This window comes from Miniopterus schreibersii (assembly GCF_964146895.1).
Source record: "Miniopterus schreibersii genome assembly, chromosome: 17".
Taxonomy (NCBI): domain Eukaryota; kingdom Metazoa; phylum Chordata; class Mammalia; order Chiroptera; family Miniopteridae; genus Miniopterus; species Miniopterus schreibersii.
Genome location: NC_138117.1, coordinates 7,504,214 through 7,530,402, shown reverse-complemented (window position 1 = coordinate 7,530,402; position 26,189 = coordinate 7,504,214). Strand labels below are relative to the sequence as shown.

General features: G+C 38.7%; 1 protein-coding gene across 2 annotated transcripts; it reads right to left on the bottom strand.

Moving 5' to 3' along the window:
- Nucleotides 1-1,209: 1,209 nt before the first annotated feature.
- Nucleotides 1,210-26,189, bottom strand: ATP6V1C1 (ATPase H+ transporting V1 subunit C1). Of its 2 annotated transcripts, none has more exons than XM_081116449.1 (13): nucleotides 25,991-26,189; nucleotides 17,909-18,079; nucleotides 16,704-16,771; nucleotides 12,652-12,737; nucleotides 12,221-12,315; nucleotides 10,507-10,598; nucleotides 9,368-9,466; nucleotides 6,474-6,542; nucleotides 5,058-5,150; nucleotides 4,873-4,966; nucleotides 4,056-4,153; nucleotides 3,110-3,236; nucleotides 1,210-2,003 (listed from the first exon to the last, which is right to left on the bottom strand). In XM_081116449.1, exons 2-13 carry the CDS (start codon nucleotides 18,038-18,040, stop codon nucleotides 1,908-1,910), a joined length of 1,149 nt encoding a protein of 382 aa, XP_080972575.1. In that variant the 5' UTR covers nucleotides 18,041-18,079; nucleotides 25,991-26,189; the 3' UTR covers nucleotides 1,210-1,907. The 2 variants fall into 2 exon arrangements, with proteins under 2 accessions (XP_080972575.1, XP_080972574.1); XM_081116448.1 differs by having other exon boundaries at nucleotides 25,995-26,189.

The window sequence follows — 26,189 nt, the reverse complement described above, 5'->3', positions numbered from 1 at the left end:
GGACCTGGAGAATATTATGCTAAGTGAGATAAGCCAGGCAGAGAAAGACAAACATCACATGATCTCACTTATATGTGGAATCTAAAGAACTTAATAAACTAATGAACAGAATCGATTTGATGACATGGAAGCATGGATCAGACTGACGAATGTCAGAGGGATAGAGGAGGGCGGGTTGGGTGGAGGGGGAGAGATTAACCAAAGAATTTATATGCATATATGCACAGCCCAAGGACATGGACAATGGTGGGGAGAGGGACTGGGAGGGGGGTGGGACAGGGTGGAACGGGTCATTGGGGGAAAAAAGGGACATCTGTAATATTGTTTTAAAAAGTAAACAAAAATAAAAACAAAAAAAACACCTGCATTCCAAAGATGTCTTGAATTAACATTAATAGATACCTTGGCAGTATGTGTCAAAATTTACACACACACCCTCTGACCTTCCAATCCCACTTCCAGGATCTCTCTTACAGAAATACTAATATGAGGAAACAAAGATATCTGTGTAAGGATGTTTACTAAAGCACAGTTTATAAGAGCAAAAATGAAAACCACCTAAATATCCATCCCATCGGCTGTATTATGGCACAAACACATGACAGAAAACCACGCAGCTGGTTAAAAGAATGAGGTAGCTCTAGACACACTGACATGTAAGATCTCTTCCGTACACGAGTAAGCAAAGAGGTGACAGAATATGTGCAGTATGCTTATTTTTATTTAAAAATAAACTCTCGTGCGTGCGTGTGTGAGACATACATGCACTGTGGGGAAACAGAAAGGCCTGGACAAATACATTTGAATTCGTGTCCTTGGGAGAAGCAATTAGGCTGGGGGCGGGGCGGGGGGAGCAGGCTACATCTCTCAGGTTTTACTTTTAAGTCTGTATTGTTTGAAGCTAATAATTACTTTTGAAATACAAAGGATTCTGTAGACTGATTTTCTAGAGAAAATAGAATAGTCTATAAATGCCCATAAAATAAAATGTAAAGTTCTTTCTCCCCCTTAACAGGCAGTGAGGGCACAGGAAGGGCAGTGTGGCCACAAACCCTCCTTTAAAAGCTCTAATGACGAGAAACTAAGTCATGCACTTAAGGCTGCAATGCTTCTATTTTCGGGCTGTCGTAAATGTCAAAATAAAGGCTTTTATAATTACAGATCTTTAAGATGTGTAAAATGCTAAGACAAAACAAATGACTCAAGCTGCATAGTTTTGCTTTACTTTATTCAAAACTGGCCCTACTTCCTAATTATTTGAAAACTGAGTCTAGTGTTCAAATGTAAATACTCATCCAGACAGTGGCAGAGCAAGTGAGCTGTGACACCATTCATTAAACTCTCGAGCTGGACTGCGACCCTCTGAAGTTACACACACACTACACCTTTGCACAGGTAATTTTATTCTCTCCTGTGGGTGTCAACGAAGCGCAGAGATTACAATTTGGAACATTCAGAAAGCACATATCTGAATATTGTCACATTTCTTTACATCACGATTCAGTAACTATTAAACAATTATGTCTACTAAATACAGTGAACAAAATGGCATAAACATTTACACCATTCCCTTGTAAACAAGGCTTTTGTGCACAACAGTAACAAATGGAATTATGCATATCACAACATAGATGAGGAAAGACCTCTTTAAATAAACTACTCTGTTTATAAATAGACTCTGATTTTTTTAGTACACATTTACAGACCTGATCAATAAAAAGAAACAAGACATACATTTTTCTTTTAAAAGAAAATGTTCAGAAATGGACCACGACGGGAGAACTTACCTAGGAAAGGGGGTCAGAAGCAAGCAAAGGGTAATAGAGTTAAAAGCACTGTCATACTTCAGCCTATTTCTGTTAGCATACACCAACACAAGGACAGGACTGTCTGAGAGGGGCTCATTTTTACTTGAATTCCAGCAAGTTGCAATCAATCTTGTAGTACACATAGGGGTAGTATTCCTGCTGACTCAGGTTTAAGCCTGGAATGTCCATAGGTGCCTATGAAAATCAGACACATTATTCCATTATGTACTCACAGAAAGCAAACAAAGAAATAAAGTATTGCCATTTACCCTCTATTAAACACCTACTCTGGACTAAGTTTATGCACTTATGCTAATTTAATCTGAGGTAGGCATTAGTATCTCCACTTTGCAAATGAGGAAACAATCTCAGACGGGTTGACTTGCCCTAGGAAGCACACACAGGGAGCAGTAAGGCCAACTTCAAGCATGTCTGACTCCAAAGCCTGTGTGTGTTTACCATGATCCTACCCTCCCTGTTTATGTACACTATAAAGAATTTTTTAATCTCAGGCTTGGGGTATTGAGTTTACGTGATACAAGGCTTATAAAATATTAGATCAAAATGAACCAAGTACTGTTTTAAAGATACCATATATTATATATGCATGTTGTAAGAATTTACTGGTAGGAAATTATGTAGCAAATATTTCAAACTTATATTTTATCGACAATTCCATGAAAATGAGGAAGGTCATTTCTTGCATTTTCTTTATCAAAAAAAACCTGATTTTTCATGGGTTCTAACTAATGCACAGGTGAGATATATCATCCTAAAGAGGAAAAAAAAATCAAGATATTTGAAATAAAAAATATAAAAGCCCACTACAATTTTACACAACAGCAATGACAAAAAAACATACTTTGCTTATATTTTCTGTTTAAAAGATGACATAAACACATACCATTTTAGAAAAAACAATTTGCTTTACGATGCTCATCTATTAACTCATCACCTCTACCAAATAAAGTTAAAATAACTACTATATTCTCAGCAATTTATAATTTTTGTAAACAACTAGTATCACTGGTTGGTTCATGTATTTCTGCCACTATGAACATCTGACTTACAGCAAGATAATGACTGGCTTTTAGAAATCCCAGCTCCAACTAGCATAAACAGGGTAAACAAGGTAAACGACTTGCTATGTTTATCTAACAAGCTAATTGGGAATCTCAAAATAATAATTTTAAAAAATGGGTATCACAATAGTCACTATCCCTTTTCTATCTTTTCCAGTAATTTTTTTTTCTGAAATTCCTCCAGTTCCTACTCTACAAGGCTATCTAATAAGTACTTACATCAATAATAGCAGCTGCACTGCTATCTAGGTGTTTATACAATTCATATAATACTTCTCTTAGTTTCTTCATTGTTTTCTTATTGGGCTGAAGTAGCATTGCTTGGAAGTTCACTGGCAAGCCATACCTTATAAGGAAACACAAACACAGTATGTAACACAAGTAAACACACAGACTTCATTTTAAAAAAAAATATCCTTACTCTTCTTTAATCATAGCTAATGGGGAGATGGCACCTCATTTTAATGACCACCTTTACGAGTTCAACTAATATACACAGAAACTCAAAACTTCTTTGGTCCTCCCTGTCTACTAGATATTTTCTCTAAAATGAGAGCCAATTGTCTACTAGGGATTACTTTAATTACTCTTCAATTTTTAAGGGAATCTATGAATAAAACAGTGATAATATGTAAACTTAGTAAATACTTTCACAATAAACAACATGAGATTACCCACATCTACTCCGAAAATTCAAACTACTTTTAAAACAGCATAGCTGCAGATCAGTCTGTAACAACTAATATGAGTAACATGTATAGAGGATCACAAGACGATTTCAATTTTATGTCAAAATATTAAATATTTTAGGTTAAATGAAACAATAATTTCAAAAAACTCATTAGTATACTGTGTACTACATGTAAATATCTAAAAGATCCTCTTCTAAACAAACACTGGATTATATTATATGATCTACTTTTAACTTAAATACATAAGAAAAGCATCAGAGAGTAGAGCAGCATGGACCTCTTTTCCTAAACCTAGGGCTAAGACACACGCTAATGTGCATGTCACAAGCTGTGTGATACTGACAGTCCCTCCTCATGACTGGCCCTTTGGTTTCTGTAAGTCAGTTCCCTATTACTGCATTATAATAGAGAGGTCCAAAATAAAGGCAAGTATGAGCTCTTCACATCCAAGTTTCTCAATTAACTTTCTTTACCTTAAAACAGACTCAACAAAAACCCTCAACGCTTTCACATGAATCCACGCAATAAATGCTTCACTGAAATTCACTTTCAGCCACCGCACAAGTGGTCCCTATAAAAGAGGGGGGAAAATTACTACAAATTTGGTTTTGAAAATGGCAATCAGGAATTAGATGAACCAACTGGCTTTATGAGACATTACTTGGTTAGGGTTAGTTTTCTCCCAACTAAGATAATATGGTTCATAAAGTACTTAGAAATAATTTTAAATAAAATTTGCCTTTATCTTCTTTTTCACTACAAGAGAATCACCTTTTCACAGGTCACATCTCCTCTTCCCTACAATCTTTTAGTCTTCACAATAATCCTGCATTTGAAGATGGCAAGAAAGGGGACACCAAATCCATTCCTGTTCCCCATCCTGCCTAGAACATAATAATTCTCCAACGGTTTAAATACAAATTGCTCAGGAAAACATTGCGGCATTAAAAAAAATTTGCCTCAAGAAAAGGAAAATTCTTACTGGAAAGAGAAAGTGACCACTTAAATAACCCCTTCCACTCCAGAGGCTTTAACCAAACAGTGCACTTAAAATTAACCTCTGACATGGATTTAGATGGGGAGTAATTTTAGGTTATGTACTTTAAGATAACTACTCGCAAATCTAAGTTTGTTTAGAGAAAATTCATTCTGATTATTTAATAGAAAAAATAATTAAAATCAAATGTCTTAAGGCAAAATCTAAGTTTTGCTTTCTTTTAAATCAAATAAAAGCAGCACCAGCTTTTCTTGTGCGTAACATTGATAATACTAAATATTAAGAACACATACAAACTGCTTTTTCTTGTCAGTAGAAAGCCTGTTCATTTCCTCTTTATCTGCTTTCATCTCCTCTTCATTATACTGGAAGTCCCGAACAATGAACCTAAATGTGGGGGGAAAACAAAACTGTCCACACCGTGTATAGGTGACTGAACAAGTTAAAAAAAACAAACAGAAAAAAATAATGATCTTACTTGTTTTCCCTGGCTTTGTGTCTGAAGTCATCAACTGCCTTCCTAAACAAGGTGACATTACAGAGGTAACTATCCTGGTCTTCGGAGAGAACACTAGGGAAAAAAGACAAAGGCCACTTAAAACCCTGTTAATCTGCGCGCTCACACCGGAGAGAACGCAGAGACGGGGGAGGGAGAACCGGGTGGCAGCCCTTCCCAAGCCGTCCCCGCGCTGCTCGTCTCTCTCGCCTCGGACACTGAAGACACGCGTGCCTCTGCTCTCTGTTCACCATCACAGCCCTGTATTTCATCTACTGCGTCCGAACCAATGACACTAAACATTAACTCAGGTACAGACCCAAACTCTAAGAACCATGCTTTTCAACCTACATCAGCACCAGGCTGGCAACTGACCAGCAGCTGGTTTGTTCCCAGAGTCTCCTTGCTTCCCTGCTAAGCACCCCTTCTCTCTGGAAACCTCGTTCTCTCTCCACCCCAGCCCAGCCCAACCCCCTGGGGCCTGGCCCACCCTCTACACTCCCATTACACCCTAGATCAAAAATTGACTAACACAACTGTCTAAATAACTTCTGAAAAAACGCACTTTCACGCATCCCAGATCTCCATGGTAAGCTTTAGAACAGGGGTGGGGAACCTTTTTTCTGCCAAGGGACATTTGGATATTTTTAATATCATTCGCGGGCCATACAAAATTATCAACTTAAAAATCAGGTATGAAAAAAGCCTAAATTTATTGAATTTTGAGTCCCGCCTACAGTTGCCTTGGCAGGGCCAAACCAAATGATTTTGTGGGCCCAGAGAAGTTAAAAGACTTACCCCAGGTCACACAGCAAGTTGGTAGCAGAACGAGCAATAGAACTCAGATCCCTGGGTCCAGGACTCTTTCCATTATACTAAGCTACCTCCCATATGACACAATGAAACTGGAAAAGAAAATATTTCATGGGCCTGGCCTTACTAATGCCACTTCCTTACTATCTCCTATACTTCAGCAGCCATTCTGGTACACTTCCTTCACAAGGTAAATGAGGTATTACAGACACATCACAGAGATACAATCATATTAAATGAAGAATTTTCAGAAGGTAGCACTGTGCAGCAGAAAAGGTGCCACACCAGAGACCCGGGTTCTAGTGCCAGCCCTGCATTAACAGATGTGTGACTCTGGGCAAACCACCTCCTTCTGTGGCCTCAAACTTCTACATCCATAAACATGAGTGGGTCAGTTTAGACTGTGCACTCCTTTCCAGGTATACATGTATGATAGTTACTATAACTCATTTATAAGGTGAAAAAGATGCTTCTAAAACTACCAATTTACCACACAGGAAAAAGGAAACATATTTCCTAACCCAACACCCAAACTGTAAAAGGAATTCTAGGAAAGAAGCGGGTTTTACAAAGACCACGACTTACTTGCTAGACCGTGGAACCACCATCTCAGCCAGCGTTTCGTACTGCTTCATCCAGTCATTGTGGTTCAACCTGCAGGAAAGGTACATAAGCACTGGAAAAGAAAACCAGTCCTGCCTCCCGCCATACCCAGAAAGAGAAAAATGATGGGACAAACAGGAAGTCTGGCTACAGTACATATACAGCAGATCTATTTAAGAAAAATATTAAAGTTTCCTACTGAGAATGTATTTCAAATGCATTTTCTGAGTGAAGTGGGAACTACAGCACACCCAGTAACTATTGCAGAGCAGGCACATCCTAGAACTAAGTTTGGAAAGGAAGTAAGTAAGGCAAAGTACAGATTATAAATTACTTTCAAACTTTAGGGTTGAAGCATATTACCTCATTTAAAAAAAAGAAAGAAGCCCAGCTGGCATGGCTCAGCGGTTGAGCGTCGACCTATATGATCCAGGAGATCCCAGTTCGATTCCCAGTCAGGGCACATGCCCGGGTTGTGGGCTCAATCCCCAGCAAGGGGCCTGCAGGAGGCAGCCGATCAGTGACTGTCTCATCATTGATGTTTCTATCTCTATCTCTCTCTCCCTCTCCCTTCCTCTCTCTCTCTGAAATCAATAAAAAATATATTTTAAAAAAACAAAGAAAAAGTCACACCCAACCATTACCATTTCTCGCCAGCCGCTGTTAAAAAGGCTGGGTGAAGCTGTATTTCACTGTAAGCACAGCACCAGGAAGTGCTGAGTAAATAAAGTGCCGGTAAACCACGCTGCCCCAGAGCGTTGCGCAACACCCTTCCCTACAGAACACTGGCTTTGGGGGTGTGGGAAGTGACAGTTATGTTCGTAATTTAAAATAAAGAACTGCAGCACCTGTAGGCCAGGAGAGAGAATAATCCATTGTTTAAGGTGCCTCGGTCCTATGTTTCAATTATGGTGTACAGAAAATTATGAAAACTTCTGGTTTTAAACACACATTTTAAATAACGGTTGAATGGGACAAATCTTTTATCTGGGCAAAGGTTATTTCCCTATGTATTACAAAAACACAGATACACAGAAATTTATTATAAATAATCAGTGTTCTAGTATAGCAGGGGTAAGTTACATAACTAAAACACAAAACAGCCAAACCTTTAGCTTTAAGCCCTTCTCCATACACAAAGAATACTGTATTTTTCAGTAAGGGGAAAAAATGCAGTCCTGGCTGGTGTTGCTCAGTGGTTAGAGCTTCAGCCTGCAGACCGAAGGGTCACAGGTTTGATTCCCAGTCAAGAGCACAGGCCTGGGTTGCAGGTTCAATCCCTGGCCCTGGTAGGGGTGTGTGCAGGAGGCAACCAATCAATGTGTCTCTCTCACATCGAAGTTTCTCTCTCTCTCCCTCTCTCTCCCTCTCTCTCCCTCCCTCCTTTCCTTCCACTCTCTCTAAAAATCAATGAAAAAAATATCAAGTGAGGATTAAGGAAAGAAAAGGGGAGAGGGGGCAAACAGAAGTCACATTATATTTTAGCCACTGTAAATTCGATGGAGGTGCTTTCTCTCCCTTTCCAGCAGGCATCATTTTCCAATATTCTCAGTTTCCCAACCAAATAAAAATGGAGAGCACAGCAAAGGAGCCAAGTAATTATGCTGCTCTGAAGAGCACCCAAATTTCCCATCTCAGTTGGATCCAGTTTAAGTCAGAAGTGAAAACATTGTGTTTCTCTCTCTCTCACACACTCTTATACACACACACACACACACACAGAGTTCTAATCTTCTAGGTGTCCAAAGGTTTCATTTTACCAAGATTAACTATGATCAAATGTTAACACAGAAGGTGTAATCTAAAAGAGATTTCAAGGGTTATCTAACCCAGCAAACTATGCCCACAGCCTGTGCCCATTTTATAAATAAAGTTTTATTAAAACACAGCCATATCCACTTGTGTACGTATTGTGTATATGGCTGCTTTCTGTTAAAACCACAAAGCTGACATGGCAGAGATGAGTAGTTATAACAGAGACTGCACAACTTGCAAAACCTAAAATACTCTCTGGCCCTTTACATAAAAAAATTTCTAAGCCCTGATCTATTACAGTCTTTGCTTTTTATTTTTTTTTTTAAGAGAGGGAAGAAGAAAGGGGTGGGGGCAGGGGAGAACAACACTGATGAGAGAGAGACACATCAATCGGTTGCCACCTGTATGCACCCCTGAAATCTAGGGGATTGAACCTGACATCTAGGGGATTGAACCTGAAATCTAGGTATGTGCCCTGACCAGGAATCAAACCCATGACCTTCTGGTGCATGGGACACTCCGACCGAGCCACACTAGCCAAGGCCATCCTTTGCTTCTTAGTTTAATTCATCCTAACCAATCATAAAGACTTTTCAAAAAAACAAATACAGCCTGGCTGGCGTGGCTCAGTGGTTGAGCACAGACCCATAGGATCCAGGAGATAACGGTTTGATTCCTGGTCAGGGCACATGCCTGAGTTGTGGGCTGGATCCCCACTGGGGTCCATGCAGGAGGCAGTGACTCTCTCATTATTGATGTTTCTATCTCTCTCTCCCTCTCCCTTCCTCTTCTGAGATCAATAAAGACATATTTTAAAACAACAAAGAGCTTTGTATTTTGAAAAATTGAAATCTATTTTCTAAATCAAATAATTTAACATTACTTAACTTTCTAATGAGTCAACTCTATTAAGCTGCTAAATTTGATTTGGAGTCTCAATTTATAACTGATGCCTCAAGTTATAAATTCTACTGTCCCTGCCACATGCTGGTTGACAGAATGAATGACAGGTAATAGTCCCTCTACACTTGGCTGTTATGGAAAACTTCAAATTAGAATATCAGATACAAATGTTTTTCTTGTATTTTAGCAGGTAAATATCTTTGCAGTAAAAAACATACTTGGGAACGACAACCAGCAATGTGACGAGATACTCTGAGTCGAGAACGAAGTCATCTTTCTTCACGACTTCTGCTAGACTCCGAGTCAGCAGACTTCCACTGAGGAAGGAGAGAGAAGCAGCAGACAATAATTACGTGCTTCAGTGACACACGTAAGGAAACACAAGCTCATTATATTCACGGACTATAGAGACATCTCAAAGAGGCATTAGTCTAGTGAACATTTTTCACTTTGTAATCGTCAAAATGTAGCTATTTCTCACCCCTGCAACCAAAGAAATGTCAACATTTATCAAAATCTGCCTCTAGTGTCTCCCTTTGTGTTTGCTTTAATTAATGTAACTGGGTCTTCTCTTGATTACATATATAATATCTTGACTAGGAAAGTGTTATTCATTAGATATCAATTAAAGTCTACTTCGTTACACTTATGAAATTATATCATTTAAGCACAACCTTTGGTTTTACTCCCTCTCCCTGGCTATCATTTGATACCAGGTAATTTGGGTTAGTTAACCCAATGACCAACTCTTTCAGTCAGTCTTCATTTAGTCTCCCAGGACTGATCCTTTCATAATGAAAATGTCTTGCCTGCTTGCACCACTGGTAGCATACATATCAACCAACTTTTCCTCTGGGACATAAATGCTTAACTTCAACAGTTAAGTGCTTAAAGCTACACTTGTAATAGTCATGCTACAAGATCAAAAGAAGTGTGTTCGATTTTAAGAAAACCTAATGTGTAAAAAACCTCAACTTGGAAAATAAATGAAGAACACGTATTACATTATAAAAGAATTCCTCGATAGAATTATTTTAAGCAGATTATGCCATCAAACTATGATTTTTTTAAAAAACAATTAATTTTTAGACATTTTTCCGTCAAGTGCATAAAAGGATAAACCAGGGCTGAGCTCATAAGGATCACTCACAAGTATTATTTATGAAACAAGTATAATAAATCAGTCTCACATCTGTTTTGACTACACTCAATTAAGAAACTTTTCTCCCTGAAGTGAAAAAATACCATTTTGATTATAGAAACAGCTGGAACTTACTAAACCCCAACAATATCTCATTTCAGTTATGCTAGAGTGCTTCTCTAATTCTTAATATACACAAATACTTGGTATGCTTACGCATTCTTTCGTTCCAAATTCTGAAGATTCCCTTTCAGGTTATTATATGCGGATGCTCGAGATTTCAGGTCATTGTCGATCTGAGTCACTCCCTTTAAAAAAAAAAAAAAAAAGGCAAGATTTTCCTAAACCCACCTCTACTAATACAATTAAAGTAGCTGTACTAAAACACTAACTTTAAAAAAAACAAACACAACTACTAGTTCCTGGTGTAAAAATATTCTATTTTAAAAGCATAACTTTAAGAGGCCATTTTTAAAAATAGCCTACTTTATTTGTAATAACCATGGTAATTTCCATATGAATTTTTTCTACTAAAGATAATGTTTTAGTCCACATGTATTTTAATTATTTACTGTATTACTCCTTAAACCTAAATGGAATCTAGGCCACCAGGTTAGAGATTACTAATTAAAAGGCTTTAATTCATACGGCTGAAGGATTAACTCCCCAAAGGAACTAAATTAGAGTTTTGTTGTCCAAAACTCCACTATTATTACACAAAATGTTTTCTCAATGTAATCTGAATTGTAGTTAAATTTATTTATAAATGTTACAAAAGCTGATTTTTCAGAGAGATGACTAAAACTACTAATACTTTAGAAGAAAACGCAAAGCAGTAGATTTCACATTTGAGCACCTTGAGCCTGGCGCCTTAGACCACTCAGCCATCCTGACACCCTGATTGGATATTTGAAAAATTGGCTTCAACTCAGATCTCCCATTATCAGCTGTGAGGTACCGGGTGAGTCCCTTCGCTTTCTCTGAGCCTGTTTCCTCATCTACAATAGTATTAAGAAGAACACTGTACCTTTGATAAGGTTCAAAAGAAAATAAGGCTCAGTCACAGTAAGAACCAGTTTATATTATCAAACCTCATTTTCATTAAATTATATGATGACTTTAGTTAAAATTCTTGATAATCTATTCAGTTACATTTCGCTATAGAGCACATGAATAAAAATAAAGTCACTGCGAGTCAGGGAAAGTCTGTCCAAGTAGTTTAAACCATATTTTTCACTCTTTCCAGGTCATAAAAATGTTGACAAACAATAGGTCTTTGTCTATTTGCCTCCTGATAATTTCAGGTAAGACTTTTACATTTTCTCTCAAGCTCCAGGACTTTGCAACATAAAAGGAGCCTTTAACTCAGTGAGTTCATGGCTGGGCTTCAGGGTCTATGTACTTCCTGAAACTGTACGTAAAATCATGTGGTATATGAACACAGCATCTTTCTGGGTAGAGAAGCAATACTGAATGTCAGAAGGCGTCAGAGAACACATAAAGTTTAATGTCTAAATCAGTACTGCACATAAACCTACTTAAGTGACCACTGCCATCTACATGACTCATAAATCCTTAACAGATTCCAATTTCCTGTTCTACATGACCTCAGTTACCCTAAAAACTTGTATAAATAATAGTTATAGAATTTTAAAGTTTCTTTTCTTATTTAAGCATTGTTGATGCAGTATTTAACTAAGTAAATAAGTAAACTACACAATTTGGATAATCTACATATGAAAGTGTTATACTTTTTAACATCTTTTTTTTTCTTTTTTAATAAAGTAGTAAGGGTGCCTCCTGTTTCTATCAATCACATATAATTAAGTTGCCTTGTCAAAACCTAGAGTATTTCCATAGCTAAATACTTATAAAATAAATGAAGCCACTATAAATCAATATGTCCTACCTGTATCATTTTTTATCTTACCTTGGCAATGATTTCAGAAATATTTTTCAGAGACTGCTTGATTGGATATTTAGCCATGTCCCACTGAAACCTTGTTATATAAGTAACCAAGTCGACTGAAATAAGGAAATAAGTTAATTACCGAGGAGAAGCAACAGAATTTTTTGTAGTTTTCTACACAGTAAACATTCAGATTTTAATGTTGAAATTGGCATTGAGAAAATCAGTCAAGACATGTCATCATTTCTAAAACATTCTGATTAAATAAATCTGGGACTATATTAAGTAACATGAATTAACTAGTAGTATCAGTAATTATTCAGTTATTATATTTTAAAGACCTATTATATTTAATATCCTATCTATAAATTTTTTTAAATTCTTTTTTTGTTTTTGTAGCTTAGTCATTCACTTTGTACAAGTCAACATCAAATCCTGAGACATTAGCTTACCTCCATTTGCCAACAGATTCTCCTGAACTTTATCTTTACTGTCCTCCAATACGTCAGCCATATATTGAGCCACTTTCTTAACCACCCTTGGGAGAAAAAAAAAATCAACAATCATTTTCAGGAAAAAGACCTAAATTCCATGCTATACAATGGACACATTACATAAAGACATGAATTTGACTATTTATGTTCCCATTACACATATCTATACAATATAAAATAAATGGGTCCTAACTCCTATAATGTTTTAAGGATAAAATAGACCAAAATTTTGTTTTATGCAAAACTCAACTGAATAACTATAGAGTTTTAAAGGGACTACATGACATGTTTATTAGTCTGGAAAAAAAGTAGTGAGAAACAGTCTACAAACAGCCACATATTATAAACTGAAAAACTGGGCAAGGGAGCTGCAAGGACCAAGAACAGAGGAGGAGGCAGAGCTAGCTAGCGTTCACCCATCATGTGCTTTCACTGAGGATGGAAGGGGTCCGCAGGCCACGGAGTACAACAGTAATGACGCGTCAACACTTGCAAGGAGCAATCCTATACAAAAAACTTAGTGCCAAGCTTCTGAGGCACTAGACATCACCCTGTAGATCCCTTCATTTTATAAGACACCAAGTTATAAAGAGAGTGACTTAGTCGCAGAAGTCACAGAATCACAAAACCAGTTAGTGGCAGACCTGTGACTAGGAACGTGGTGTCCTGACTCCAGAGTCTGGTGTCCTTTCCCCCATTCATGTGTGCCTCAAGGCCCTGAGTGAAATTCAAAGTATACAAGACAAAACCACTAACTTCTCATTGGAGAGCTACCAAGACATAGAAATGACTAAATATGAGGCGACCTGGGGTAAGAGCCAGGTGAGATTCCCAGGTTACGGAGAAGGGAGCATGAAGGAAAAAGGGTGACTCCCAGCTACTGTGACTGACTCCTGCTCCTGAATGGGTACCAAAGGAAAGGAGCGGGTATGAAAGGGTGACTCGCCAGGGAGCAAGTGCACTCTAGCCACAGGGCAGCATACGAGCCCAGGCCAGGAGAGGGAGCAAAGTCACCGGCATTCAGAGGAGGAGCCCAGGCTGCCTGGAAATGTCAGGCTGAAAAGGGGAAGTTCCGCCAGGAAGGTGGGCTGGGGCCAGACTGCAGACTTAGAGAGAGAGAGAGAGAGAGAGAGAGAACATGGTCAAAACAGGGTGCCAGCCAACCTGCTGACTGTATGTCAATGGCAGAGGGCACACTGGAAGACAAATTAAGAAACTCCTGCACAAGAACCAATAATAAAGACCAGAAAATTTGATAGAAAGGCGAAACTTGAATGGCCTCAACCTAAGTGGAAAAATTTCAGATAAAAAAGGAAAGCCATAAATCTTCAACATGTTTAAATGTGGGATTTGTACGTACACTTGGCTGTGCCTCCAAAACTCACCTCTTCCTCCAAAGGAGACAAACTACTATTCCCATACCAATTAAGAAGTATCTATAAACAGAATCATTTGCTATGAACATTAAAAAATGTGCACATTTACCTTAGAAATAGAGAACTTTCTGCTGTCAAATCTATAAATTTTAACACTGACTCAGAACTTCACAATCCCCCTATCCATCTCTACAAGCCTATGTCGAAGTATGCATGGCCACCTTTTAAAAAATCTGCTATCATGATTAATTACTAAAACAGAATAAACTATAATTTATTCCATACAGCACAATGTTTAGACTTTAAAAACTGGTACACTGAAGTCAGTGAGAAATCATCCGTCAATTCTACCAAGGTCCACCAACCACATGATTTTAAATTCCTCCCATCTTTCAGGAAGACTGATGAAGACAAGACTGCGTAACAGTGCAGAGAAAAGCTGACAAACTATACAGGTAACTTTCAATTCTACAGGCTAAACAAACTACATGGCCCCACTTTTTGTCCTGAACCCAGAGGAGTCTTGAGAAACTGCGGCTAACAAATATTCTCATCTGAAGAAAACAGAGTAAGCAACAAAAATAGATAAATGGGACACCAAAATTAAAAATTTGTGCTGCCCTGGCCAGGTGGCTCAATTGGTTGGAGCACTGTCCTGTACATCAAAACGTGGCAGGTTCAATTCCTGGTCAGGGCACACACCTAGGCTGCAGGTTTGGTCCCCGGTCAGGGTGCACACGGGAGGCAACCAATTGACGTCTCTCTTTCACATCGATGTTTCTCCTCTCATTCTGTTCTCTCTCTCTCTCTCTCTCTCTCTCTCTCTCTCTCCTTTCCTCTCTTTCTAAAATCAATAAACATATCCTCAGGATTAAAAAAAAAAATTGTGCTTCAGAGGATACTATCAAGAAAATGAAGACAACCCACAGAATGGGAGAAAATATTTGCCAGTCATCTGATAAGTGTCTAGAATATATAAAGAATTATTACAACTCAATAATAAAAAGACAAATAAGGCAATTTTAAAAAATTGGCAAAGGATCCAAACTAGACATTTCTCCAAAGAAGAAACACAAATGGCCAATAAACACAAGACAAGATGCTCAGCACATCATTAGCCATCAGAAAAATACAAATTAAAAAACACAATAAAATACTACTTCATATCCACTATGATGGCTATAATAAAAAAGATGGACAGTTAACAGGTGCTGTCTAGAACGTGGAGAAATCTGAACTTTCATAAACTGCTTGAGGGACTGTAAAACGGTGTGGCCACTTTGTAAAAGTCTGGCAGTTCTTCAAAATGTTAAAAACAGAGTTACCTTATGACACAGCAATTCTGCTGCTAGGTACATACCCAAGAGAAATGAAAACATGAGCATACAAAAACAATACACAGCCCGGCTGGGCGTGGCTCAACAGTTGAGTGTCGACCTAGGATCCAAGCAATCGGGGTTCGATTCCCGGTCAGGGTATACGCCCGGGTTTCGGGCTCGATCCCCAGGCGGGGGCGTGCAGGAGGCAGCCAATCAATGACTCTCTCATCACTGATGTTTCTCTCTCTCTCTCCCTCTCCTTTCCTCTCTCTGAAATCAATAAAGATATATTTAAAAAAATAAAAACAAAATGATACACAAATATTCATAGCAGCTTTATTCATATTAGCCAAAAAGTGGAAATAACCTAAATGCCCATCAACTAATGAATGAATTCATAAAATGTGGTGTATATCTATACAATGGAATATTATTTGGTAATACAAGGAAATTAAATATTGATACATGCTACAACATGGATGAACCTTGAAAACATTGTTATTAGGTTGAATTTTATAGGTATAATAATCCTTATAATTTTCTCAGAATTGTGGGGACTGAATGACATAATAGTCATATTCTCGCGCACTGTAACAGCATTACTGCTTGGAACTTTAACCATTTTATAGTTAGATACTAAGAAAACTAAAATTAATTAATGATCATCTTTTTTTCTGTCCTTATATATCACTAAACAACTAGTTTCTCTCTCTTTTGTCAGTTCCAATTGTGTATTTTTCAAAAGAAGTACTGTATTCAGGTGCCAGCCAATAAATTGTCACAATGGAAAATGATACGCCACAACATTCATTGTTAGGTTTAATAAATTTTTTTTTAAAAAGAAAACATTGTTAAGGAAAAGAAGCCAGTCACAAGAGACCACATATTGTATGACTCCAATGAAATGTCCAAATCAAGCAAATCCAGACTGTCAGAGAGATTAGTATGCAGTGGGAGGCAGGCAGCGAGTGCCAATGTGAACAGGATGTGCACAGTCAGTAAAAATATACTAAGACTGACTGTGGTAATGACGGCACTCTGTGAACACACTAAGAATCAATGCAGAGTACATTTTAAATAGGTGAATCGCATGATATGTAAAATGTGTCTCCATGACAATGATAATATCACACTTCGAACAGGTATATTTTACTGTATGTAAATTATATCATCATAAAGTTGATTACAAAGAAGAGTCATTATTTCTAAAACCATTCCAGTAAACACAGTATCCATGTGACAATGAACCCAATATCCAGGTAGCCTGATAACAGTGACTCTATTTTGCTCTAGTCTGTGCATATAAGTACATTACCCTTCTACAAATGCATCCAGTTTAGCCAGTTCATCCGACAAACCAACCAAGACATCCAGTGTGCCAACCTAGAGGGGCAATATAGCATTTTATTACTTAGGTTTCACTTCTTTTTTTTTTTTTTTTTTTTTTTTTTACACAAGATGATACAACATCTTAATTTGAAGGGCCCACAAAACTTAAGTTCTCCTTTTCTTTATTTCATAATGTATGAGTGTGGTTAAAAAATGTTTGTCAGACATCTCAAAGCTATTATATGTACCAGGTAATCCTCTAATGCAGGGTACAACCACTGTTTAAGACATGATGATTCTGCAGCGGCAGGCCTGTGCTTCTGCCTGTATGCCCAGTGACGGTGGGTCACTTGAAGCCGTGGTTTACAACAGCAGCTCTTAAGCACAGGGCCATGACTGTGCATGAGCGGGTCTGTAACTGAATTTATATGCAAAACTGTATGTATGTATGTAAATGAGCATGTTTTGGAAGAAATGTCCATAGTCTATATCAGTGTCTTGAAGGAATTCGTAACTCCCAAGATATTAAAAACCAGTCATTTTAAGTATTTCTTAAATAAATGAGCGCTGTGCATAACTAACTGCCTCATTTCTTAGCTACCCAGCAGAATATAAATTATCATGGTCTTTCCATTCTTTACAAAAGTTTAGTCAAGTTTACACTGGCAGCCTGCTTCACTTTGAGGCTGCTAGGTTACTGACTAATATTTAATAAATGTTAATCAGATTAAATTAGATTAAACAATTAGGTTAAATTTTCCAAGTATAATTAAAGAGGTGCAATGGTAAAACATTTACATTAGTAAGCATTATATAAATTTAATTATAGAAAAATGGCCTCACTGTGACATTTAAGAATATACATGACTACGATTTTTCCCTCTTCAAAGTCGTATTTGTAAATGTAATATATCAAATCTTTTCATAAGATTTCTCATTACAAATTAGATTACAATTTAGAAAAGCACAAGTTTTTAGGAAAAAATGTTACTTTGCTTTGGTAGCTCACTTCTAAAATCTCAATTTACTTCTTATCTAAAATCTGAAGATTGGAAAGAGCAAGACAGGTTTTAAATTATGCCAATGGCTAGTGGAGGAACCTGGATATACCATTTCTACCAAAGGGAAAGCAGAGACACTGTCCTCCCTTTCACGATGCACTCATCGCTATTCTGCACAGTGCGGTCTTACCTTTAAGTCAGGAATGTTGAACTTTGAACTAACAGCAAGATTATTGTTCTTTGTAGTTGCCGCATGCAATTTCTCCCATGTTTGTTGACATGTTTTCTCCCCAGGAGCTGATATAAGCCAGAACTCAGTCATGTTTGTTACCAGGTATTTCTTCCAAAATCAAGAGAGACTCTGAAACACAAAATAAAATGAAAAATAAATTTAGTATCGTTTGTTTCTAAAGTATTTCAGAGTCACAGGATAAGTGATAAGTATAACCCATTTCAAAAGTAATCTACCACTGACATGTGATCCCAAAGTCAAAATTACTTACCATATAAATGGTAAGAGGTGATTTACTTACAATATGAAAGAGATGATAAAGACCTAATACATGAAGTATCTATTTTTTTTTAAATTACAAAATATCCTAAAGTGGGAATTATTCAAGACGATGGACTACCTGAAATACCAACCACCAATAATTTCATTCCACAGAAGTTGCAGAGTCACAGATTTATGTTTCTTAAACCTTTAAAACATAAACTAAAATAGGAAATAAAATTAAAAAACATGCAGCCCTGGTCAGTGTGGCTAAGTTGGTTGGAGGTAGGGGGTTGATTCCCAGTCAGGACACATACCCAGTTTGCGGGTTCCATCCCTGGCTGGCGGACATACTGGAGGCAACTGATCGATATTTTGCTCTCCCTTTCCCCGCTTCTCCCTGGCATATATTTAGCTACCACAAAACATTTATACATTTGTAAAATATATATATACATGTATATATATATCTTGCCGATCAGCCCTGTATTTAAAAATATGACCTAGGGGTAGGGGTGGGGGATACAAACAACACTATTGGATCTGAGTGAGAGAGAGACTCTGGATCTCCTTTTTCAAGAGTTCTAGGTCCATTAAGAAACAACCAACCCTCTTCTACAGTCTTCCTCCCTCCCCCTTTTCCTCTCTCCCTCTCCCTCACACACATGAAAAAAAGTACAGAACCAAATGTATTCAGAATCTAAGTGGTAAAGCACAGAAACCAAAAAGAACTCATAAAAATGAAAATATAATAGTATCATTATTTCCACTTTAATATGCTTTCATTAGAACCATTAGCCTTATACTACCACTGCTTGTTTAACCTGTCCTGAAACTTGGAGGCTATCTTAGACAGAAGATAACTATCTTACAAAGCTGTCTTGATAACAAAATCAGATAGTGAACTTTATAAAGAACTTGATAGATTTAAATTCCCTTTAAAATGTAAGTTATAGTTAATTATAACAGACTTTCATAATTTCAGAAGCCCACTCCAATTAAAGTAATTCTACCTAGTCTACACAATTGAAAGTGAACTTAACATAGATGCCATTCCATATGCTTGCGTGTTTTTAAACTTCAGTTTACAGAGCATCTACATTATACCAGGTCCTGCTCTAAATGTTTTATGCATTATCATCCCAGTCATCCCAGCACCTCTATGGAATACATATCCTCCCCCCTCCACTCACAGAAAAGAAACTCAGAGTTAAACTGATATAAGTCTGCACAGTCAAGAATTGTGCTCTAAGATGATTTTTCCAGCAACACTGATAGAGCTGCACCAAGAGCTACAATCGAATGGCCGACAAACTGAACGCCAACTTAATGATGGCTAGACCAGACAAGCGCTCAGCCTGCCAGAGGACAACACACCCTAACTGGCTGGCTAAGGATGGAAGCCGCTCAAGGCACCAAGTTCTCAGGAGGCATCCAAAGATAACTGTGATTGAAAACAAAAGCAAACACAAAACCCTCACTAGCCTGCATGATAAACTTCAAATGTTAACTTCAAAGTTATTATGTAAATATAATTCTACCCATATTTTTTTTCAACCTGATTTTGTCACTCAATCTATTTTTAGAATTATTTATGGTGACTCATATAAATGTAGTTCATTTTATTTATTTTTTAAATATATCTTTATTGATTTCAGAGAGAGGAAAGGAAAGGGAGAGGGAGAGAGAGAGATAGAAACATCAATGATGAGTCATTGATCAGCTGCCTCCTGCACGCCCCCGACTGGGGATCGAGCCCACAACCCGGGCATGTGCCCTGACCGGGAATCGAACCCCGATCGCCTGGATCCTAGGCCGACGCTCAACCGCTGAGCCACTCCTGGCCAGGCTGTAGTTCATTTTAAATGCTATATGGTATTCTTTGAACAAACTAAAATTTATTATCCACTTTCCTCTGGAAGATAGTTGTATTGTCTTACTTTCTGGCTATTATAAACAAGTCTGCAGTGAAAAACTTTGTACTGTGTATCTCTGTTTTTGTGAGTTTCTCCAGGACACACAGAAGTACAACTGCTGATTTGAAGAGTATGACAATGTGGTAGAATTATCTCAAAGATGAAGGCAACAGGTCTTTCCATGCTCCTATGCAATGTGACTGCCACTCCTGCCATCAAAAGGTGGAGTCTATTTTCCCTCACCTTGAATCTGGGCTAGCCTGTGACTTGCTTTGACCAACAAAACACATGGAAACCACACAGAGCCCAGCCTCAAGAGACCTTGAAACTTCAACTTATGTTTATTGGATGGCTGCCCTCAGACCACCACAGAAGGAAGCCAGTCTAGACTGTTGTAAGATAAGAGGCTACATGGCAGAGAAACAACACACTATAGCTGACAACCAGCATAAACTAGCAAATGTGAGTGAGGCTATCTTGAAGCTTCCAGCCCAGCCAATATCCCTGCTGAATGCAGTCCCATCGATGAGCACAGGTGAAAAAAGCAGAAGAACCACCAAGACAACCCGGAGAACCAGAGAAATAAGAAATCACTGTGTTAGACACTAAATTTTGAGGTGGTTTTTTATGTATCATGAGATAATTGACAACGACCAACATCAACTCTATTGGGTATTGCCAAATTGGTCTCCAAAGCAGTTACCAACATAAGTTCCCACGCAATGGTATACACTGTTCATAACTATATGCTTACAGATTACAAAAGCACACATAAAAGAGGCTTCTTTAGCTGTTTATATAAGATAGTCTCTCTTAAACAAAATATCTGAGGCAAATATGGCAAAATGTTAATACCTGTTAAATCGGGGTAGTGGGTACATGGATGTCTGTTAAATCTAAAATATTTCAACTTTCTCTGTACACTGGAAATATTTCAAAATTAAGTATTTTAAAACCTGTTATAAGAATTAATTTATGATAAATTAAATAGGCAATACTTAGCAAACTTATAAAAAGTACAAGTTTAGTGAAATTTCATATAGAATAGACAGAGAATAGTCTAGTTACCAAATTAATCCACTAAGTACAACTTTTCAGTTTTTTGGTGTTTTGTTTTTTTACAACTTTTCTGTTTTAACCCTATGGATATGCTGTTTAATCTGTTTATACCCTCTTATAACCAAGTTTAATATATTGAACACAAACCTTTTTGATGTTTCAGGACTTTTTTAGCAAGTATTTTCACACCCTGGCCGGTGTGGCTCAGTGGGTTGAGTGTCATCCTGTGCACCAAAAGGTTATGACTCTCTGACTTCTGTGGAATGAAATTATTGGTGGTTGGTATTTTGGGTAATCAGTCTTCTTGAATAATTCCCATTTTAGGATATTTTGTAATTTTTTAAGTGTTAGATACTTCATGTATTAGGTCTTTATTTCCTCTTTTATATTAAATAAATTACCTTTTACCATTTATATGAATTTACTTCCAGGTAAGTAATTCTGACTTTGGGATCATATGTCAGTGATAGATAAGTATAACCTATTTCAAAACTAATCACTTATCCTGTGATTCAAATACTTTAGAAACAGACACTTCAGATGAATATATATGTTTTTGGAAAGAAAATGAAATCCATGTTGTTAAACACAATTCCCTTCTTCTCTCAGTTGCATGGAAACAAAGAGTCAAAACTGATGTCCACTGGTTATCATGTCACCAAGAACCTAGACACCTCCACCTCTTCTGCCTGCTTCATATAACTTATGTTTTTATTCCTATTTCCTTTTGTTTCAGCTCATATTTTGGAAGCCAGGAAAAAAGGAAAGTAAATCATATGTTAAACAAAAGAGAAAATTATTAAAAAGGTATACCAATTAAATGTTGGAGTTCCTCAAGACTCAGATCTAGGTCTAAGTCACTCTGTTATATGTGCGTATGAATGTGTGTACATAGTTTCTCTCTTGATGATCTTATCTAAGCTCAAGGAGATTTCAGTCTAGATGCTGAACACTCTCCCAAATTTGTATCTCCAGCCCAGGCCCCTCCGCTGCTTCTAGAGCTGTACCCAACAAGTCTCCACAACTGACTAAAGGACATCTCCACTTGGGTGTCTCCAAAGCACCTAAAACCCAACAGTTCTTGTCAAACTCATAATCTCTTCCCCCAGACCTGGTTGCACTCCAGTGATTCCTGAGTTAGTACAAGTGTCAACTAGAATTGTCAAATGTCATCAAGACAGCAGCCCATACATATTGGGCACTTCCTGTCTAGCATCAGTCAAAACACTTTACATGTATTAAGTCACTTAGTACTTTTAAAACAACTCTATCAGATGGGTAGTAGTTACAAATGAAGAAACCAAGAAAGTGCCTCATTATGAGAGATACCACATAATATGTATTCATGTCATGTATCACGAAAGAATATATTATATGCTAAAGATAAATGTATTATATGATCTCAGAGCACCTTCCTGAGGGACACTTTTTATTACTGTCTCTCTTCCAAATAAACTTCCCATTATGGTAAGTGGAAACACTGATAGTTTTTCCTCCCAACTGTATCCTCAGTACCTGGCACAGAGGCTGGTATACAGAACCTCAAAAAGTATTTGTTGAATATTCTTGAATTAATAAATAACTCTGAGGATTAAATGAGATAATATAAAGCACCTGGCTTATAAAAGATTAGCTCCTTTCACTTCCCCTATATTTTTCAAAAATTAACTTAATGAAACAATTTATATACAATAAAATATACTCATTATAAGAGTAGTTTCATGAGTTAATGACAAACATATACATCTGTATAACCAAAATCCAGTTTAAGAACATTTGTCATCCCAAAGCCTTCCCTCATACTCAGTCCCAGTCAATCCCTACCCTATCACCAGCCCTGGGCAGGTGCTAACCTGCTTTCTGTCACACTATAGATTACTTCTGCCTGATCTAGGATTTCACTGCAAATTCATGGGAGCATACATTACGTACTCTTTTGTACCTGGCCTCTTTTGCTCAGCATGTCTTTGACATTTGTCCATGCTGAGTGTATCAGCAGTACTTCATTCTGTTTATTGCTTAGTATTCCATTACATGAATGTACTAGTTTGCTTATCTATTCATCTGTTGATGGAAGTTTGGATTGTTACTGGTTTGGGGTCATTAATAACAAAGGTGCTATGAACATTCCTCTACAAAGTTTTTTGTAAAAATATTTTTTCATTTCTTTCGGATAAACATCTCCAAGTGGAATTTCCTGCACAGTTTTAAAAGCAGAGTTACTCTAATCACCTAACTCTCAGCATTTACTTTAGTCAGACCCCAAGTGCTGTTTCTTTAGATTGTATCTAGTCTAGTCCCTACAAGACGTACCAAAAGAGAAAAAGATCTGGGAATCCTGAGACACAACGCTGAGGCTCAGTCTTCAGCACCATGTGAGACCTGCCTGTTGACAAAAGAACCCTGACTGACAACCTGAGCACTCTCCGCTCCCTTTGCTGTTCATTATCACCTCCAGCTGAACTGTAAACTGAAGACCTTTGCCCAAGCTTACAGAAAATAGTTTTAACCAGCTGCCAATCCCTTGAAGCTGTCCTACTAGAAAGTTCACCCAAAGTTCTGAACCAAAGATTACAGTGCACTTCAAGAAACTCACCCTTCTCTCTAGACATTATTGTGGTTAAGTACTGTGTAGGTAACTAGCAGGAACAATACACCAGCTGCTGTAAAAGTTTTGCCAGACTTGGACAAATCACTTTATCTGTTTCTTAGTTCCAAAGTCCTAGCTGGGTTCTTATTTATACAATGAATAGCATTTTTACCTATTTCCCACAAAGACCTGTGAGAATAAACATGAAAGGTAATTGAGTCCTCCCTGTGACTAACTACTGTTCAATAAAACATATTCTGGAGTAGATGACATTACCAAAGGATATATTTGGAAAGCCAAAACGGATTTTTGCAAAGAAGTCTTCCATCAACCCCAAAACGACCCAGCCCCCCATGTACTTCAGGACTGCTAGTTGTAACAACCCTCAGTTAAGGGTGCAAATAGATTCATTCTCCCTTCCCCAAATCTTTAGCGCCTTTACAGTGAGTAAAGTTAAACATCCTCCTTAATTACCTTTGGAAAGAGGTAAGGTATCTTGCCTTCCAGTCTTTCAGAGGCCCTTCACTTCCTGCAGGAAAGTTTAAACTGCTTTGCCATCTCTTGGTGAAATTACAACAATGTCTCCCTGAAGTGATCTCTCTTCCTTCACTTTTGCATCCTCTATTCTCAAGAAAAATTTCTTTTCAAATCCACATCTGACTCATTTTGCTGCCTATAATCTTTACTGGTTTCCCTCTGCTTTTAGGAAAAAAAGCCCTGCTGGGCCTGACCCCAGGCTTTCCCCACCTGCCTGCCTAAGTGGCTCCCTCCAGCTTCAGCCATGCTAGCCCTCCTCCAACTTTTCCAAAGCTTGATTCCTCCTTACATCTCAGGGCATTAGCATATGCTGTTCCCTCCGCCTGGAATGTTTTCACACATCATTCAAAAGTCATAGCCTCCAAAAAGCCTTCCTTGAACCTTTTATAAAGGCCCCATGTCCTTTATAAACTCTTACACATCGCTCTGGTATTCCTTCAAAGCAAATTTCAGACTTAAATGATTATTAAAATCCATCTCTCTATGAGAGACCCTGTCTGTTCTCTAAATCCTAGTACCAGCACAGTAGCTGGTATATAGCTGAATATGTGTTAGTTGAATGAATAAGTAAATAAATGACTCAAAAGTCTTCATTACCTGATCCCAACTTTATTTCCCACTTCTCCGCAATTCAAATCCATCAAACTGGATTTTTCACTCCCCTAAGCAGCACTTTTCCCCTCATCTTCAGGCCTTCACCTCCTGCGGCTTTCCCTGCCTAGAGAGTTCTCCCTGTTTCTGTTTGAATCCCACTGGCTGGCCAAGAGACCTAACTCCAGTTCTCTCTCCTCCAGGGCATTTCGTGATGATGCCAGTTCATACATCTGTGCCTGTTCCACAATTCCAAAGCACTTAGCATTCTTTCTGATAATTACACATAACCTCATAGCACTTCAATGTGTCATGCGTGTGACTGTCTCCCCAACACTGGTGCAGACTCCTCAGACATCCCACTCCTGCAGCCCCAGAGCATTGCTGAGCACTGAGCGCTCCCTCAAATGTTTATCCCCTGACATACCACGTTTTTCCTCTGCGACTCTGAGCTTCCCCTAACTCCTGTTTCTCAGGTTATTCAACTGGCCTTAGGGATGACTCTCCCAAGTTCCTTTCCAGGGTTTCTTGCCTACCCTCCCCCCACCTAATAAATGGTTTGAATCCTTTGAATTCTTGTTCTCTCCCTGCCTACAAGGGCCTTGCTTCCTCCGTGAGGCCCCTGCCTACAGGGAGGGGCTCCCCCAGGCACCCATCAGGCCCCTACACCCAGTGAAGGCTCTTTCGCTCGCTGTGACCTTACACACACCACCCCAGGTCCTCTTCTGGGCCACCCTCTCACCTTCATTCCCCTCAATCAAGGGCGCCTGGATAGGCTGTGCCACCCCCTCCCTCCGGCAAGAAGAAACGTCCCAGACCCGCAGCGTTTCTCCTTTTTGCCTCTGCCATTGAGAACCCCCACCCCCCTCTCGCCTCCTTTCTCTTTCTCCCTCCTTCCTCCTCTTAAAGAAAGGGAACCTGGGCCCAAGGTTACGAAGAACCGGTGGCGAGAAACCGGTCACAGCCACCCAGCCAGCTCCAACGCCACAGCCTCGGGCCCCGCGCCCGCCCCCATCCATCCCGGCCGGTGACCGCAGCGCCAGCGTCGGCCTGGCCGGCGCTCCCAGCCCGGGGGCCCTCGCTCACCGACCCGGGCAGGTGCCGAACGAGGAAGCGGCAGCAGCAACTGGTACGGCGGCGGGCAGCCTGGCAGACGTTACGGGTTCAGCGCTCCATCCCTCCCAGACCCAAGCTCCGGCCTCACGGCTTCCTCCAGCCCAGCGCCCAAGGAGCGAGTCACGTGCCAGCGGGAGCAGTCAGCTGACCGCGGCGCGCGCCCCGCCCC

Coding starts and splice junctions, on each gene's coding strand:
- ATP6V1C1 (XM_081116449.1), bottom strand. CDS start 18,040: ATGACTGAGTTCTGGCTTATATCAGCTCCTGGGGAGAAAACATGTCAA. Junction 12,738..16,703: donor CTGGATGCATTTGTAGAAGG/GTAATGTACTTA, acceptor TTTTCTCCCAAG/GGTGGTTAAGAAAGTGGCTC. Junction 12,316..12,651: donor GAATCTGTTGGCAAATGGAG/GTAAGCTAATGT, acceptor TCCTTATTTCAG/TCGACTTGGTTACTTATATA.